Genomic DNA, 18957 nt, shown 5'->3' with positions numbered 1-18957 from the left:
TTAATCTCTGCTGCAACCAGCCTGTGATATTATTATTTTTAATCAAATTCGGGTGGGATGCATTACCAACAAAAAGACCAGCACAGATGTGAGAGGTGCATGACTTAAATTTCCCCATTATGCTTTTTCAAATATTACCTTTCATGCAGTGTGTAATATAGCTGTCTGTGAATGTAAATGGTCTGCAAAGTCAAAAGTGGACCCAAAAAAAAGTTATTGTTGTGTCACTGCAATAAATTAGAAATATACACATCAATTTGTTATGGACATAAACTTTTTAATGCTAATGACAGTTGCAACATCTCATAATGTATGTTAAATTTAGTAGCATATCACTGAGAAACATCCTGCTCAAGTCGTCCTTGCGATGGAGGTATGGATCGAATAACTAATTCTTCCAATGTTTCATCATTGGACTTGGGTTGATATGGTCAAATCGACGCCATCGTTGCGGTCTTTACAGTGTGTACAATCGCTGAGGACTGAAGAAGCCTCCGGAGCTGATTCAGTTATGGTAAATGGGCATTTTGTTTTCTACACACGCTATAAGCGGTAGACCAATCACAGCAGACTGGGCCACCTGGCCAATCAGAGCAGAGTAGGCTCACGGAAAGGAGGGATTTAGACTGAACCATTGGACAAGGCGTTTGAGAATCATTGAGCAATGGTGTGATGTGCAAAAAATGTAAGTTTTTTTGACTTTTGATGCAATGTAAACATGCTGTAGGAGACCACCAAAACTGAAATTACGCCTGAAGAACTGAAGAACTGCCTTTAAAATAGCAAATGAGGCACTTTAATTTTAACCAGTTACAGACGTTTTGTAAAAATAATTATATTATAGTTGGACATATTCATTTTAAATGTTCTCTTTAGGTTGCAGCCTCAAAATATTTCGATATGGCATTTTATATAGTTAGATTAAGCATGCCACATCTGGCAGATGGCATATAATAAGTTTGCTGAGAATAGCTCATAATTGTTAAATTGCAGCATATGGATGCCTTCTATTATTTTGTAAATTGTTTTAATGAATTTGGCACTAAAATGCATAAATTAAATTCAAAATTCAATGCAAAGAAATTTCAATTTGCATAAAACAGTAGTTTGTGTAGTTTAAAATGCAGTGTTTTAGTACCTGGCTTTTTTGGCACTAACATAATGTTTATCAATAACATTACAGACAGTGTTCACAGCTGGATCATTTGTAGTAATGGTTCATGCATCACTTTTTGATAGATGAAAATACATTGGGAATTTGTTTATCTAAATAATGATTATTTGAGACCTCTGATGATTGCTTTGTTTAATTGTGAATATTACAGTATTTCTGTGGTTTATTTTTGCTAATCACTTTTCTTCACCTGGTATGAAATAAACCCTTCAAATTGTTCAGGTGCCGATGCAAAAATCACCTGCTTTCTCACTCCATGTATTCTCAGCAGTCCAAGCACCTCATAAATAAAGCTATTTGCAGGTTCTGACACTCTTGTTCATCTGATAGTCGTGTGTTTTCTCAGTTAATTATCTCCTGTGCTGTGATAAATATGCCTGATGCTCTACATATAATTAAGATCATCTCTATTGTTCTCTTCTCATATGTGGATACTATAGGAGACTTTCTGAAGATGTTATATTCTCTGATTAACAAGTGCACTAGCTGAACAAGGTTCTCACTACAAAGCAGCAGTGGAACATCAGTGGACTGACTTTTTAAATACATCACCCATTGCTTTGTATAAATCAGTCTAGATGTCATTAGACAACTTATAAGGGACTGAATGCTTAATTCTTAATTTAGTCAATTGCAAATGATTCACAGGCATCTGTTAATCGGTCATTGTAAAAAATGTCAAAATGTCATGAGTAGAGCTACAAAAATATGAATCAGGAAAATCTAAAATAGTTTAGTTTTTCTCAGTATAGCCTTTGATAATTCTCATTAACACTCATGCATTCAAGTTTTTGTTGTGTGTGTTAATATTACAGTTTTCTTGGACGACACAACAGAAGAATATTGACAGTGTATTTACATTGCAGTGGATTTAGTGGAGCAAAGCAGGCGTTTTCAACTCATTCAGCCGAGCTCGTAGTGAATTGCTGGTTGGAAAATGCACGGAGAGTGGCCAAGAGCAACCAAATTTGGGAAATGCTCAACTTTATGCAAATGAAAACCAAAAAAACGTCAGACAGCATGCAGCCAAACGCTGTGAAAAGCAGGTAGTTACAAATATGCCGATTGTTCTGGAGTTTCTGCTGGATTTAGTGCACAAATCATATTGTTTACACTCATTGCAGTTGTCTTTTGTTGTGTTTAGACTGGTTGTGTTTGGAAAAGGTTGTTAATTTGACACTGTATGTTTACTTTAGGCATTCTGGAACAAAGCTTGCATCTTTCCAACTGTAATCGTGTGTATGATATTACACTGGCCATGTGTTGAAAAAAAAACATATTCTCAGCACACACTGAGAATATGTTTTTTTACAACACATGGCCAGTGTAATATCATATATACACACGATTACAGTTGGAAAAGGTTGTTAATTTGACACTATGTTTACTTAAGGCATTCTGGAACAAAGCTTGCATCTTTCCAACTGTAATCGTGTGTATATATGATATTACACTGGCATGTGTTGTCTCAGCACACACTCTCAGCACCACCTCAAAGTGAAGGCGTTGTAGCACAGTCAGTGGCACTGATCGCAGATTTTCGGCTGCAGTATAAGTACACCAGAAGACAACCTGTGCCTATAAATGGCATCTAAAGAGACTAGTGATCTGTCTACGCTTGAACAAATTGCTCAAATGGAGGAGCCTAGGCGTGGGACAGTAATTAGGAGTAATGCAAGATTGATTCCTACTCAGCGGCAATGCCTTGATTAATGTCAGGCTCTCTGCAAACAGAAACATGTGTTTGTGTTAATCAGAAGGTCTGGTATAATTGCTCTGTGTTTGGAGGGATGGTTTGGTATGGAACCTGGTGGATGCTTCTGGCAATGAAAATGAGTTCCCTTAGTCAATAAAACCGGGTACATCTTGTCCACAGCTCAAAGCTGCTACTTACCCGTTGATTAAATTTCTGCTCTGTCACAGTTGTTTATTATGAACACACTTCAAAAATGGAATATGTCACCACCCAAGACAACATATCTGAGAAAACTGCTGCCTTGGAAAAATGAAGGGATCGACATGACAGAAGTTGAGAGGAATTGTAATTGTTTCCTAGAGCGGTAATGATGACTAGCTAAATAAAAGCTGGGACTACTGCTGTTTTGATTAAATGTCACACATGAAAAATGAAGCTCAACAAGCGGCCATCAGTGCCTGTGGAAAGAATGATCTGCAGTATGCCTTGGGATTTACCAATCAAAATGATCCACAAATATATTCTGGCACACCAAAATGTCTGAAACATGTTGGTAAGTGGCATTCTTATTCTTATACCCCACCCCACACCCCCAACCCCCAACCAAATTATGCTTGGTTGACACGCATTACTTCATCCTGAATGAAATAGCTTTTTAATGTTATTTGACTTATTACCCAGCCTTGTAAGGGAATCAATAGAAACTCTACCTGAAGCCATGTTGTCTCAGTCAACTAATTGTGAGTTGGAAACAACGTTTTCAGGATTCCATTACAATTATTGAACAGACAAAAAAAAAAAAAAAAAACTTTTCATGATTCTTGCTTCCAATCCAGTGTGTAAATGAAATTGAACATCTCTCTCAGTGAGTCGAATCCGCTTTGAGCTTTGAGAAAATAAGCATGTATTTCACAATAAAAAGCAATATACTACACATTGCCTTTGGTTTTTCAGTTATATATCACTATTTCATGGTTGATTGTAATGGGTCGGTCACAACATGCTATGATCAAATATTTTTTTTTTATAATGACCACCAGACTGCATAATTATCCACTGTCCCTGGTCATTGTCGCAAAGTAAGGTTAAGTGTTTCATTAAAGGTGAAGTGTATAATTTGTGTGCCAGTAGCATCTCAGAATTACAAAAAAATATATAAAATAGGTAACTTAGGCTACGTTCACACTGCAGGCTGAAACGACCCAATTCCGATTTTTTAGGCCCTATGCGACCTGTATCTGATCTTTTCATGACAGTCTGAACGACACAGATCCGATCTTTTCAAATGCGACCCAGGCCACTTGGGTATGTGGTCCCAAATCCGATACGTATCCGATCTTTTTAAATGCGACTTCAGTCTTAACGGCTAGGTCGCATGTATCCGACCCGCACGTCACTGATATGCGTCAAACGTCATAATTCTGCGTTGAAGTAGTCGTCGGTTTGAAAACGGACTGCATATTCGTCGAGCTGATGTAAATCTGCTGAATGGGTCGAACTCGACGAGCCCGTTAATTAAAAAAAAAAGAAAACATCCACCGGCCACCATCATTATATATATATATAACTTGTTTGTGCTGATATTAGATAGGTCAGCGGCTGCTCTCTGGCTCTTGTGTAACGATCGCTGCGCGCGCTCGTGTGCTTTGTGTGTGTGTGTGTGTGTGTGTGTGTGTGTGAGTGAATCACAGCTAGTTGAAGTTTAGCTACTTCCGCAAACAACAAGTGACGTCGTTGACCGTTGAGTACTCTTCTGCGCATGCGGGTCACTTCTGGGTCAGTTCACATTCACACAGGAGATCACAAAAGGTCGCATTTAATTGGAAATGTGAACGGCCTTGCAAAAAAATTTAATTTTTTCAAAAAATCGGAATTGAGCATTAAGCCCTGCAGTGTGAACACAGCCTTAGATAAGCAGGTTGTCGCTTGCAAGATGTTTGTATTTTGTATTGTTCCAACACTAGAGTCATATTGTACTTGTCAGAAGTTAGACTACAGATGGATTAAGTGTGGTGTTCTTTGCATATAGGAGATAGGAAAAAAGTATTTTAACAGTGAATATTATTCACTTTACCTTTAACGCTACTGATTTCCTGTGAAGTTGTTTGCTGATAGAATGAGAATGCAACAGATGTCTATGTTCATGTGCCAAGAGAATGCGCTTTCTTTTTTTTAATTTGTGAGGTGTGCAGGTGTGAAAAGGTGAAGGGCAGGAACACTTTTAGAAGCATCAAGGTCTTTTTGTGGGCATATGGTGATGATGTGCTCACCAGGGAAACAGCTATTGGTCCTGGGTGGGAAAAAAAATGAACACTGGGTCTCATTTGTTATTAATTGCACATGTGAAAATGTTCATACACAGATTTCACACATATATTCAATTTGTATGCATGGCTGAATGAGACCCATTATTCTTCATTCCAAGACCTCAAGTGGCTTTTATCTTCACCCTCAATTTTCTGGGTTCAGGTGTTTTATTTAATATATGTGACTGTTCTTCGCTCCATTTCCATGCCATGTAAGCACTGAAGCGATGCTGATCTTTGTGTAAGTGTCACTTTTATCTTGGGTATTGGTTTGAACTGAACCTATTTAAATGTAGCATTGAAGACAATCTGTTGGGAAGCTTCAGCTTAGCCTGTTTTCAACATTTGAGTTGTGTTTTTGTTTTCTCTTTTTCTGGCGTTTTCGAACATCAAGTATGGTTGTTTACGTACTTTGGGGAGTTTTCCCCCTCTCATCCAAAACTGAAAGTCATGCAAATGTTAACCCTGTGTTTGCGAACGATCTAAAAATTAACTAATCTAATTTGAGGGTGCTTCTAACCCACATCACAGACTCTCTGTTAGATGAAGACCAATGAAACTTTCACTTTACCCAATTTGAGTTGATTTCCCCGAGTGTCAGCGTAAATTCGATTAGTTGATAAATGGTGTTACTTCAGGAAGAGAGGAGATGCATCTAACTCTGCAATTCACTTAACATTCTTCAATCATTGCATCTATCTGCTTTAAATCCATTTTCACTTCGTCACTGTGCACTTCACTTGTGTCTATAATGGGCTGAAGGTCCTGTTTACTAACTCCTATGTATTTTCCACATGTTGGAAACTGCAGAAATTATCATAAAGCCTGAGGCTTGAGTCTCTAGACTGTAAGCTCATAAATAGTCATAATAATGTTATGGAATATTAAATTCTATTGAAATTATGTAGGCTTTCTGTTTAAACTATTCAAAGAAAAATTCAGTCCAAACACTATTTAAAAAAAATGGATTGGGGAAGTTGTTGTACAGTAAGAACAATTTAAGAATACAAAATATTCAGAATTCAGTTGAATTTGGATATGAAAATAATATTTTGTAGAGTTGGAAATCTTTTCTTAAAATGTAATAACTACTTCATGTTCTGCTAATAATCTGTTAACTCTCAGTGGTAATTTATAATTTAGCATTTGTAGCACTAACCTTTCAATATGCAAGCTCCACATTGGCAGTTTTATCTGTAGCTCTTTTGAGTTATTGAAAGGAAATATACATATTTCTTCAATCAGTGCTCTTCTACGCTCTGTGGCAACACAGCAAAACAAAATGACTGATGCATGACCTGATAAATATCTAAGCTTCTATCCTGTCCTTTCACAGATGAACAAGAATGATTCCCAACACGTCTACTGACTAGGAGCTGCATTTGTCACCTTAAGAATGTCCTTAGCTCTTAACTGGATTTGAAGCATGGATGGCTAAAGATATTGATATCCTCCAGGGAGTAAACTTTTTAAATTATCTATATCTATCCTAGAATGGATGAATGCAGTGGTGGATTTTTGGATATCTATGGTAGAGCCTTAAGCCTCTACAATATAAGAGCGGTCACATCCAACTCGCATGCGGATGTTCTCCAAAAATTCTCACAAAGGTGATTTTTCTGTGAAAAGTAATTGTGTGTGTGTGTCAAGCTCTTAGATGAGGTTTGGTTGTGTGAATTATGCATGCAGAGCAAGCGCACTCTGAATTGAGAAGCTGTCAAGTCTGTTCGAATCTGGACGATTGCTATGAATTGGAGATGCTTTTACTCGTAAAAAATGTGTCCTTTTTTCTCTCTATCTCTCTTCTCTCATTTTCTCTCAACTGGAGGTATTCCATTTCCCAGGTCTGATTTGTATGCAGTTTGTTAAGCAGTGAAACTAATTAATGTAATGGGATAGAAAGAAGCGATTTAAGTGTGAATCTGTACAGATGAAGAATGATTTAGACTTGAAGGAACTGAGTAGAGCAATAACATATTCACCACAAGGGACTAATTTGCTCTTAGTTTTATCTGTTTTGAGAGGCTCACACTCACTTTTTTGTTGTTCTTTTATCAAGCTAACAGATTAGATCTATTTTGGTATATTCTTGAATCCAAAATAAATGACAGATGCAGTGATGAAATTGTTACATTTCTGAATGAAACTAGTACCAAATCAAATAAGTCTGTAATATCTACAGAAAGCTTTTATCATTCTCATTCATTTCAATGGCAGTTACTCATCTGGTTCAGGGTTTGCTGATGCTTGATGTGCTGTTTTAAAAACAGATTGCTAACTAACTGTGAATGCTTTGATATATGACAGCATTATGTTTTAACCCTTAAATGCATACCTCGGGTCTTTAATGACCCGGGACATCATTCACTACCATCCTCATCATTCATGTTTTAAAGTTAGACATCAACCTTCTTAGTATTCCTCAATTAATTAATTAATTATAAACAATATAACAAGAAAAAACAAAAACAACTATTAAATAATGCCTTTTTTTGTAAAAATTGTATAGGGTCGCTAACAACTCGAAGTGTGTATCAGTGTAAGTATATTTTTTCTGGACAGAAATAATTTAATCTTTGATGACTGAATAAGTGCAATTTACCTTTATTCCACAAGGAGGCAATGTCTGATACACAATGATGAAGTCACGTTTCACTCATAGTTACTGCAGGCAGAAGACAAATGAATAGGAAGTATCATCAGCTAAACTGAAATGTCTCAGTGATTTACTGCAGAGCAAGAGCTGAACGCAATTACATATTAGGGTCACTGTCACTTAATGGTTGTCAGCCATCAAAATATAGATTTTTAAGATATTGAAAATTATAGTTTTGAGAATTTTGAGATCGTGAATATGAGCCAGATGCTTCCAAGCTCCAACAGGTAACAAAATATGCTTTATTTAATGTCACTCTAATATCAGGAGAGTTTTATATTATCGCAACAGGTAGAGATTCATCCATTATATACAGTTCTGGGACCCATAAAGACCCATTTATGTAAAAATTATTGGCTAAACATTCATGCATTTAAGGGTTTAGCAATAAGTTTACCATAAGTTTCCCAAAACTCTTCTGACTTTTGTCACCTTGTTCAGCAATGTATTTAAAAACCTCTACTTGATTCCTATCAAGGGGACCAAAGGGAGAAGTTCTGGAACTGACTGTACCTTGTGTTTAAAAAAAACCTCCAATGACTACTTTCTTTGTTCATTCCAAAACCAAAAAATAAAAAAAAATCACCAGATTAAAATCAAAAAAGAAAAATGCAGAATATGACGGATCAAATCCTGTGGGGTCCACAGTAGCCTACAGTTGTTTTAAGCCTGGAACACACCGAGCCAACACCGACGAACTAGCGCTGATGAAAGCCGACTGTGTTGTCGCCTCGCGTCGGGGTAAAAAGCTGCACTTGAACACGCCGCGAGAACTACTGCCGACTGTTAGCTAGAATGCGCGTTCTGCGCCTGCGTGTAAATGAGACAACTGTCTATTTCTGTAGATATATTCGCCTATATTCGTCATTCAAAAAGGGAAACCGATGCTGCCGGCTGCAGATACACAAACCGCAAACAAAGCAGTGTGTGCTTACCATTTTGAATATCAGTCCTGCTAAACACTTTCTTTATTCCACTCCTCTCGTGTTAATATTGAAATATTCGCCAAGGAACACTCAGCTAAGATGACGTAACATTAGAACAGCGTCTATCTGGACCGTTTTGACTTTGCTCGCTGTTTTGCTATTATTCTCGTGCACTGACTCGTTCAATAAGCTGAACAGCCAATCAGAGTTCCCTCTTTCACCGACGGCCCGACGCCGATTCAACATGTCGAATCGGCCGGAAAAAAGTAGACGAGGACCAATTTTAGCCGAAGGTGCGGAACACACTGAGGAAACTTAGTCGTCCGACGCACAAAAACTGCCCGACGGCCGACCGTCGGCTTTAGTAGTAAATGGCAAATACTTCAGTTGCACAGTTTAGAGGAATTTTTTTTTTTCAGCTATAGCGCCCCCTTATCATCAGAAATGGATGTCATGCTCCATCAGATTGTGTTGGTGCCGTGTCCTTGTGTTACAGGTTTCGAACAAGTATATTTTACAGAAAAGATCCAATGATTGGTTTTGATTTTGATTCTAGTCCAAATGTTTTTAAAGTTTTTATTGAAAATGCAATTGCGCTTATTCTAGCACTAGTGTCAGAAGAATGTTTGAGCATGAGTAGAGGGTGAGATTTTATCCGACTCTCTCAAGTAGGCATGAAAGTGGGACAGAGAATAAATTAAAGGGGTTTTCAACAAGGAACTAATTTAGTTTAGCAACAGGGACGCTAATATCACAACTGTGTGACAAAGTGTAAAATGCCAGATTACTGTGTGTTGATAATAACACTTGCTAGTGTCATATTAGAATGAAGGTCTAATAAAATAGATCAAGACTGTAAAAGTTGTCTCCTGAATCTAGATCTGCCTTGTGGAAAAATACTGTGAATGTCAAAACATTTTTTGTTACATTTTGCTCAAAGTAGATCCTCAGTCAGCCTTTCCTGAAAAACTTCAAACTTTCTGATTTGTATAGACACATTTGGGCGAATACAGTATTTTGTGCAGTATGTTAACACAAAAATACATTTATTCAATAAATGGTTGCGGTTTAACCAGGCTCTATTTGCTGTATTAGTTTGTGTCATTCTGTTCAGCACAAACAAACCTTTCTATGTTCATTAAGTTTATATATTGAGCCTTATTCACAAAATTCAGTGCAATTTGGCTGATGCAATTAACATGGGGCTATTGCCAATTACAGAAATGGTAGCATTGGCTCACTAAATGATAGAGAAGAGCATTATAACCAGTCATATGTCTAGCTCATACATCGAGCATGAAGTAGACGAGCATGCATTTGGCATTTTAAAAAGCAAATTCAAGTGATTTATAGGCAAGTTCTGTGGTGTACTCAGGAACAGGCTGAAGACTCAGAAGATGAAATCCAAACAACACTTTAATAGTAACACTCAAGAATCAGCTGACATGTAGGGAAACTCACATTAACACAGTGTATGTATTACAGTGACCGGACAAGGAGTGCAGGAGAAGGAGCAACTTAAGTAGTGAACATAACGAGGATAATTACTAAACACAGCTGACACACATGAACTAATAATGACCGTAACCAAGGAGACAGATGAGTAGCGGGAAACTGAACAAAGACTGAACAAAAATAAATTGACTGTGATAAGTTTACGGCATTCCCTGATTTGCCCAAATTCTTTTTAGCCTATTGAGCATTAAGCATGTACAAATGACCAGCGCTATCAGTGAGTGCAATTTATTCTTAACAAATGTCTGCATTTCGCCACCTTGGAATTATAAGGTTCTATCTGCATTCTGAGTGGTTAGGAGATTTTGAGCTTAAAAGATTTTACATTCCATATAGCAAAAGTGATATGGGGAAATAATGTATCGACATGTATGATAAATTTAAATGTAATGCTTTCTATGACATTTATTTTATAATTTAGAGACAGAATAATTATTTCTGGTTCAAGTTAAGCATAAAAGGCAGTGTCCAGTGCAGATGTTAATTTTAGGTAGGAATATGGTGGGTAATTAAACCCATTGCAGAAACCGGTAGTTTAAAGGAACACGCCGACTCAGAGTTAGATAAGTCCATACACACCCTTCTCATCTCCGTGCGTGCCGTAACTCTGTCTGACGCACCCACCGCTAGCCTAGCTTAGCATTGCTACTTCTGCGGAAGTGATTTATTCCAACTCTGAGCGAACTCTTTGCTCCTCACCATGGGGCTTCTCAGGTGCTGCGAGCAAATCACTCCGCCCAAGTAGCAGTGCTTCGCCTTCTGAGAATATAGTTCCCAGTATGTATACGGTTATTTTGTCACTTATTGGGAGCAGTATGCTAGCTGGAGCTGTTTACCTCCAGTCTTTGTGCTAAGCTAGGCTAGCGGTGGGTGCGTCAGACAGAGTTACGGCACGCACGGAGATGAAAAGGGTATGTATGGACTTCTCTAACTCTGGGATATGGTGAATAAGCTAAAGTCCCAAAAAGTCGGTGTGTTCCTTTAAGTTTATTTTTGGTCTAGACAGAAAGCAGCTGTAATACATCTGACCAGGACTTTATTTCACAGAAAGTGGGACAGGCAAAATGGCTTTCTCTCTAGAGATCAATATGGGTTGAAAAGTTTGTAGACAAACTTTGATGTTGGCTTGAGAATAGATAGGTAGGTAGATAGATAGATACAGTAGATAGATAGATACAATAGATAGATAGATAGATAGATACAGTAGGTAGATAGGAAGATACAGTAGATAGATAGATACAATAGATAGATAGATACAGTAGGTAGATAGACAGACAGACAGACAGACACACCGCTTTCCGACCGGAGGAATCTCTTCACAGTTTCTAGAACTATTGGCTAAAGTACCCGGATGTCGGCGTGTTCGCACCGCAGGAACTAGGAATGATTTTAGTTCTAAGAACTCCATTTGGAGGAACTAATTTAGGTCCTACTTCAGAGTAGGGTCTGTCGCGCCGTCAAAATAAAAGTCACCATGCTTGCGTCACTCCCTTACCCCTCCTACCAGTTCCTATGGCCACTTGGCCAGTGCGAACGCAAACAGCAAAATCCAAGTTTGGGGCAGAGTAGTTCTTAGAACTGTTTAGAAGTGCACAGTTCCTAGAACTAAGTTCCTGTAACTACTTGGTCGGAAAGCGGCTATAGATAGATAGATAGATAGATAGATAGATAGATAGATAGATAGATAGATAGATAGATAGATAGATAGATAGATAGATAGATAGATAGATAGATAGATAGATAGATAGAGTAGGTAGGTATATACAGTAGGTAGGTATATACAGTAGGTAGGTATATACAGTAGGTAGGTAGATAGGTAGGTAGGTCATGTACTTCCATTCATTCAGGCCATGAATCCATACTTACGAAATAATGTATAATGTCCATTGAGAATATATGTGTGTTGACTGGGTGTAATTAAAGAGAAGTCAAGTGAAGTTTTATTTTTTGTTTCTCTCTTATATATAATAATAAAATACCCGATGTAGTTTCTCCAGTGACCTTGGTGAAGAAGCTTACAGTTCAAGTTAGTCACACGGATTCGCCACGCTGACCATCAGAAAGCTGCTTGGTTTAAGTCTGAGCTGAGCTTCATATAATATATTGACATGGACAGTGGACATCGCTGAAATTTCGCTAATATGACCGCACCTAATGGCTTGAGAAATTAAGCTCTTGTGTTTGGTGTATTTGGAGTTTTGAGGCTCTTCTCCTGAAGTGCCATGGGTCTATATGTGTGTTTTTGTTTCTTAACCAACACTATCTGAACACTCTCTCCCTGTACAAAAAGCTGCCTTCTCCTTTTTGTTTTGTGGTGTAGTTCAAACCATCTGTGACAACAATTCAATAATAAAGACTTAAAATTTTAAATGAGACTGCTGCAGCCCGATGTCAAGATAAACCATTTAAGTCTCTAACAAGTCTACTTTTTAAGTAATTATATACCATCAGCTCACACAGCACAAACTCATTTACATTAGTTGGTCAAGTTATCTGAAAGATGGAGTTTAGCATTGCAAATAAACAGTTAAAAGGACATATTTAGGTAGCTTTACAAATTAGATTGCATAAAGCACAACAAAATAGTTATTTTTTCAGCTTTGCAACAACAACAAAAAAAAATCTCAATAAATACAAGCACATAAAATATTAACAAAATGCGATTATCACATATTGCTATGGCTAGCAATCACAGTTCTGCTGAGCTGAACTAAAAGGGTACATCTTATTGCCCACTTAGCTATGAATAATTGATGATACCATCCAAACAAATTTACTGTATCTTTAGAAGTTAATGCAGACGATAAGGGTGAAAGATTCAGGCTATTTGGGAAGTCAAGTAATCACTAAAATATCGTACTGATAGAATAACACTTTAATTTTCTTTCTCCGTGTGTGTGTGTGTGTGTGTTTCAGGTTGACATGCTTCAACCAACAAAAATCACAGGCGTTATTACCCAGGGGGCTAAAGACTTTGGACATGTTCAGTTTGTTGGCTCCTACAAGGTGGCTTACAGCAATAACGGCGAGAGATGGTTTATATATCAAGATGAAAAACAGAAGACAGACAAGGTAGGATTCTTTCTCTCACAGTCGCATGTCAAAAAGTCATATTTTTTCAAGACTAAAATAATTGTATTTTTTGACTAAAGGCGCTTTTATCTCAAGGTTGATTTGAATCACCTTGATTTATTTTATTTTTTCATTTTGTATGCATTTATTCCTTTCGCTTTTTCTTTTCTTTTTTACCTCATACTGTGTGTGATTGTTTTTTACTAAACCTAAACACTGTCTAGATCGTCATTGTTATCTTAAAATGGCTTCCATAGACATGTTTATGTCATAAAGTCAATAAAAGAAGCATCCCCTGTTCTGGAAACGGGGCTGTATATTCTCCTCCATCCTGTCAGCACTGTCCCAGGGTAGCTGGACAGACTCTGTCTCTTTCTCCATGGTCTGCCTACATGCAGATAACAGTCCAATCTGCCCAGCCTCAATGAAGAGTGTGCCAGAAATGTTTGTTAACAACCCTCTAGTGGGTTAAATGTGTCCAGTCCATTGGCCTGAGCCTGTCCTGTGAGGATTCTGACTCTATTCTGAACTTAGCAATGAAGATGTTGATTTGTGTACATTCTGAAGATATTATTCAATATAATTTTTAGTGTTTGAAAAAATTGATCAGTGAGTCAGGACTGTTAAATGGATGACTAAAACATGGATTAGAGGTGCTCTAAGCGATGCCGGGAGACGTAACTTCTTGTTGACATTCAAATTGTTGTCAAACAAAACGGAGGCTAGCTAGACCCTCCCTCCTCCCCTCCCTTCCGGCATAAAGGAAAGTCAAAGTAATCACTAAAAAACAAAGTTGAGTTTTACTGATACTTCATTCAATGTGTAATGTCACCAAGTTAGATAAATGCTTTATATATTGCAGAACAGAATGCAGAAAAAGAGAAACATTATTTCAAAATCGTTTCGCCACCTGAGGTTATAACTAGCTCCCATACAAGGACGCAATAATAATAGCAAGAAAACGTTAGCTTTGCGTTTCCCAGTGAGCATAAACAACGGTGGTGTCGTAAACAAATTTAGTCAAAGTTGTCAACAGCCTATAAATGAACATTCAAATTCATAGCAAACAGTGGATGAAAACAATCATTCACACTAATTGTCTTGAATTTGCTTGATCATTTACAATAGAGATTGATGGCTGCTAGAAACATTCAGGTATGTTGTATTCACCAAAGTTAACGCTGACTGCATAGTTCTAGCTAATTACATCCTTGTGTTGGTTTGGCGAACATGAACGTCAGTTTAGAAAGAAAGATGGATTTACCTGTTCTGCAAAAACAGAGCAACCGAATGTCAGATTGGAAGCCCTTCTGCCGGCGGAGTTCTCGCCACCTTTCGAAGGTTTTTCCGATGTAAATTCGGGACTTCGCGCGTTCCTTATCCTTGTCCCTCTTGTTTGCAATTTGTTCATCGGAACGTCGTCTATTTGGTCGCGTGTCGGCCATAATTCAAACTTCCCTCTTCATGCTTCTCTGTTCTCTCTCCTCCACACACACCCTTCACGTGCAATTTGCAATTTGCTCATCGGAACGTCGTCTTCACGTGCAATTTGCAATTTGTTCATCGGAACGTCGTCTATTTGGTCGCGTGTCGGCCATAATTCAAACTTCCCTCTTCATGCTTCTCTGTTCTCTCTCCTCCACACACACCCTTCACGTGCACGCGCACTAACCCCCCAAACCTCACCCTCCAATACTGCTTGTCGGTTATTGGCTGGAACTCTGTTTATTATGTTTCATGGTGCGGGTGAGCCCAGTTTGTTTTTGTTGCCGTTTGTGGAGCCTGTGGTGTCTAGAGAGTTCGCGTTTTTTTACAGTGTGTTCAGGGGACAGGCAGCTAGTGGATAGTGATGAGATGTTTGCTGTATGTGACAAAAAATGTTTTGGCCTAAAAAACGCGTGGCATCACTTAGAGCACCTTTAAGGCAGTAAACAGTGTTTGTTTGTGACTAATATTTGCAATGTTTGTTATACCGTCCTGTGTCACAGCTCTGATTTTAGTTCATTTTTAGTACTGAGATAATCTTTGGCTTCCACAAAAAAGATGTGCTATACTTTAGGAAAAAGAATGTACTTGAGGTTAATTTTATATACTAAACTATACTATACTATACTATACTATAATATATTCAACAGAATGTTCAAAAGGGACCATCAAAATAAAGTGTTACCCAATATTGTAATGCATTACTTTTAAAAGTAACTCTCACCAACATTGATTATCTTAATTAACGAAACGTGTAAAAAACATAAACTTTTGTTGGTCACAGAGCTTGTTTTCTGCGATAATCCAAAACTCGATGGAAAAATCTTACTGGCTTTTTGTCAAGAGAACCAGAATGGCCTACAAAAAAAAGAAAAAAAAAAAAAAAAAAAAAAAAAAAAAAAAAAAACACCCCTGTAGCATTCAAAGTCTGTGAATGAATACCTCTTTCCCTGTGATTTGCTTGTACCACACTTGGTGAAAAGAGACACAAGCTGTCACTGACAAGCTGTCACTGTCCACCATGTGGTGTCAATGCATTAACAACTAGTCGTTCAGCTTGGTTCTGTAAACACTAGAAGGATTTAATTAAAATTGATTTGACTGGGGTCGTCACTCCCCACTATAGCCTGCTCTGTGTGTACAGTGCAACATTAAGCACTCAGAAGAGAACTGACAACCACATTTAGGTGTAATGTGTTCTCGTGTGTGTGCCCATGATCATAGTAGTGTGTTGTTCAGATCTCACTCTGCCTTTGGCCAAAACCTAAACTCATCTGAGTGTGCCCAACCTCAAGAGACTCACCTCACAATAAAAAAAAAAAATAATTGCTTGCACACTCGCATAATGCTTACTTACCCCATAATTTCCACACAAACATCTCCTTAAAAACAACTTTTACCTGTTTCCTGTTAGAAATCTTCAGCCCCCTGAAACCTTTGGTAGGGAAGACACTGTGATTGACACAATGCACACCCATCATTGATTATTCTGGGGTCGACGTCAAGGGGTTAATTAGCCTGTGAATAGAACTATTCCCTCGCAGGCAATGGGGTAAATAAGATCACATCACAAGATTAGCTGCCAAGTGGATGCCCTTCCCCCTTCCAGGCATGTATCAGTAATGCATTGGCTTATAAGATTTCCGCATTTGAATGAAGAAAGAAAAGAGATTGGATTTCCATAATGGGTATGACCAGCAGAAAGTAATATATGGAAATGGATGGATTATTCTCCTGTTGTATCATCTGTATCAGTGTTGAATCATGACCAGGAAAGGTGCATGTTCCCTTGGGTCTTCTGGTAGTAGGTGCCCTTGATGTCCTCATTGCAGAAATCAATACTGTGGAAACATTGCCCAATGGGTTAAATAGAAGGCACAGACCAGAACAGATTGGAGGGGAAAAGTAAAACTCTATTTCCAGCCACTGAGCAGGAAGTTTAAGGGAGGCTTAGTGACCCACAAAGGGCACAGTGGATATTATTAAGGAGAGCACCTTTTGAATTTTAGAGGTGCTCTTCTAAAATGCATGCATTAATACCTGTGAAGACACAATATAGATGGACAGGCAGTTTATTGATGACCAAGAGTTTTAAATGATTTTTGAGATGTTTCGGTCACTCTTCTAAACATATCACTTGGTCTGGTTCTTATCACGCTGTAGCCACGATGCAGCTTTCAAGCTCTACTGAAATCATACAATATCTCACCCCCTCATATCCACAATTGCTTTCAACTCAAGGGGGAAAAACCAATATCAGATTGTATCATATCTCTTTTTTAACCTTTCATATTTGGACCTGTTCTAATGGTAGTCTTAGAGTGCTATTTATCTGGTTGTTGGCAATAGGGTTCTGAGGATGATGGGCCTTGAAGATGAAATTGAATGCAATGCAACCCACAATTTACTGTCTTCAGGTGAGATGAGCTCTGGAACAGCAGTCACAGATGTTCCTCTTAACATGGAATCATTTTCAGAATCACCGAACAATATCTTGATGGGTCTGAGAAAAGGTGCCAGTTTGATAATACGTGAAACGAGTGAAATGGGTCACCATTTATGTTGGTATTTATTAAAGGCTGTACTGTTTATCAACAAAATAAAATTACTAGGGCTGTCAAAGTTAACACGGTTTGTTTAACACTATTATTTTTGTTAAGACCTTTAACACAATTATTTATTTGGTAACTTTTTAAATGATGTATAACTTATGTTATTTGGTCTTTCTATTTATTACTACAATTTTCATTTTTATTATATGTAATTCTGTATTTCTAAAAAACAAAACAAAAAAAAAACATTCAAATCTGATTGGATTGGCACAATTGTCTAACATACACTACCATTTAGAAGTTTGGGGTTGGTAAGTTTTTAAAGTATTTTTGAAAGAAGTCCCTTATTCTCAGCATTTTAGAATAAAAGATACAGTTAAAATGGTAATGTTGTGAAATGGTATTAACATTTAAGATGACTGTTTTCTATTTTAATATATTTTAAAATGTAATTTATTCCTATGATGTCAACTAAATTTTCAGCATCATTACTTCAGTCTTTAGTGTCTCATGATCCTTCAGAAATCATTCTAATATCCTGATTTGCTGCTCAAGGAACATTTCTTATTTTTATCAGTTGTGCTGCTTAATATTATCGTGGAATCTTTTGATGATTTTCAGGATTCTTTAAATAGATAGATCAAAATAAAACCATTTATTTTAAAATAGAAATGTTCTTTTGTAACATATCTTTACTGCAACTTTTGATAAATTGAATGCATCATTGCTGAATAAAAGTATGTCCTTCAAAAAAAAAAAATTATACTGACACCAACCTTTTGAATGGTAGTGTGCTTAAAATAATATTTGTTCACGTTTTAAGGATATAAAAAAAGTATAAAATTAATCATGAATACATATTTTTAATCAACTGACAGCTCTCTAAATCACACAACCATAATTTGAAAACTGCCAACTAAAGCTTACTTCAGCAAAGGGGTAATGAGTAGCTTTGTTAAATTGGCACGCCTCTGAGAAATGGCAGAAATTCGGAGCAGGTCCTTATAGGATTGCTTTCCTGCTGAGTCACACCAAATCTTCTTAGTTTTATCAGCACTCAGGGGAAATAGGACAACTGTACCCATGGAGCCCTCACATCTGATCTGTTGTTCGAGATTTGTTTGCTGTGCACAACACAGCCTGTTCATCTCCTCTGTTACTATATAGATGAGTTAAAGAATGCGAGGAGACTGACTTACGAGGTTGGTATAAAATGAAACGGAATGTCATATTAAAAGCGATTGTGTCCTCATTTGGACCCTGTCATAGTGTGGGATATCAGTCCCCTGGGTAAATCATGCGGCCTGCCACTTCTTAAACTCTTTTAGACAGTCCAGACAGTGTCAGGAAAGGGCAAGAGCTCACGCAATATCTTGATCATTAGTTAATAACATTAAATTGAGCGAGCTAGTGCACTACAGATGAGATAACATGCATAAAATGAGTTTGGCTCAGTACGACAGCAATTGAGAGGGATAATGCCAGCTGGCACACAAGATAAAGCAATATTATACCTTTTGAAAGATATAAAAGATGTTGTACTTGATAGGTGCTCAGTTTCACAGAGGGTGTATT

The 18957-nt window shown here is 37.6% G+C and overlaps 1 protein-coding gene across 3 annotated transcripts in view; it reads left to right on the top strand.

Annotated features, from left to right (window-relative positions):
• edil3a (EGF-like repeats and discoidin I-like domains 3a) overlaps nt 1–18957 on the top strand; it is a 183832-nt gene that overhangs the window by 151347 nt on the left and 13528 nt on the right. For all 3 annotated transcript variants that reach the window (XM_081366964.1, XM_081366963.1, XM_081366962.1), the window contains one exon: nt 13190–13345. In XM_081366964.1, coding sequence (XP_081223090.1) covers nt 13190–13345 — 156 coding nt within the window. The remainder of the gene's footprint in view (nt 1–13189; nt 13346–18957) is intronic.

The sequence above is a fragment of the Scardinius erythrophthalmus genome, assembly GCF_964197995.2.
Source record: "Scardinius erythrophthalmus genome assembly, chromosome: 5".
Taxonomy (NCBI): Eukaryota; Metazoa; Chordata; class Actinopteri; order Cypriniformes; family Leuciscidae; genus Scardinius; species Scardinius erythrophthalmus.
This window is presented reverse-complemented; position numbering and strand designations above follow the sequence as displayed.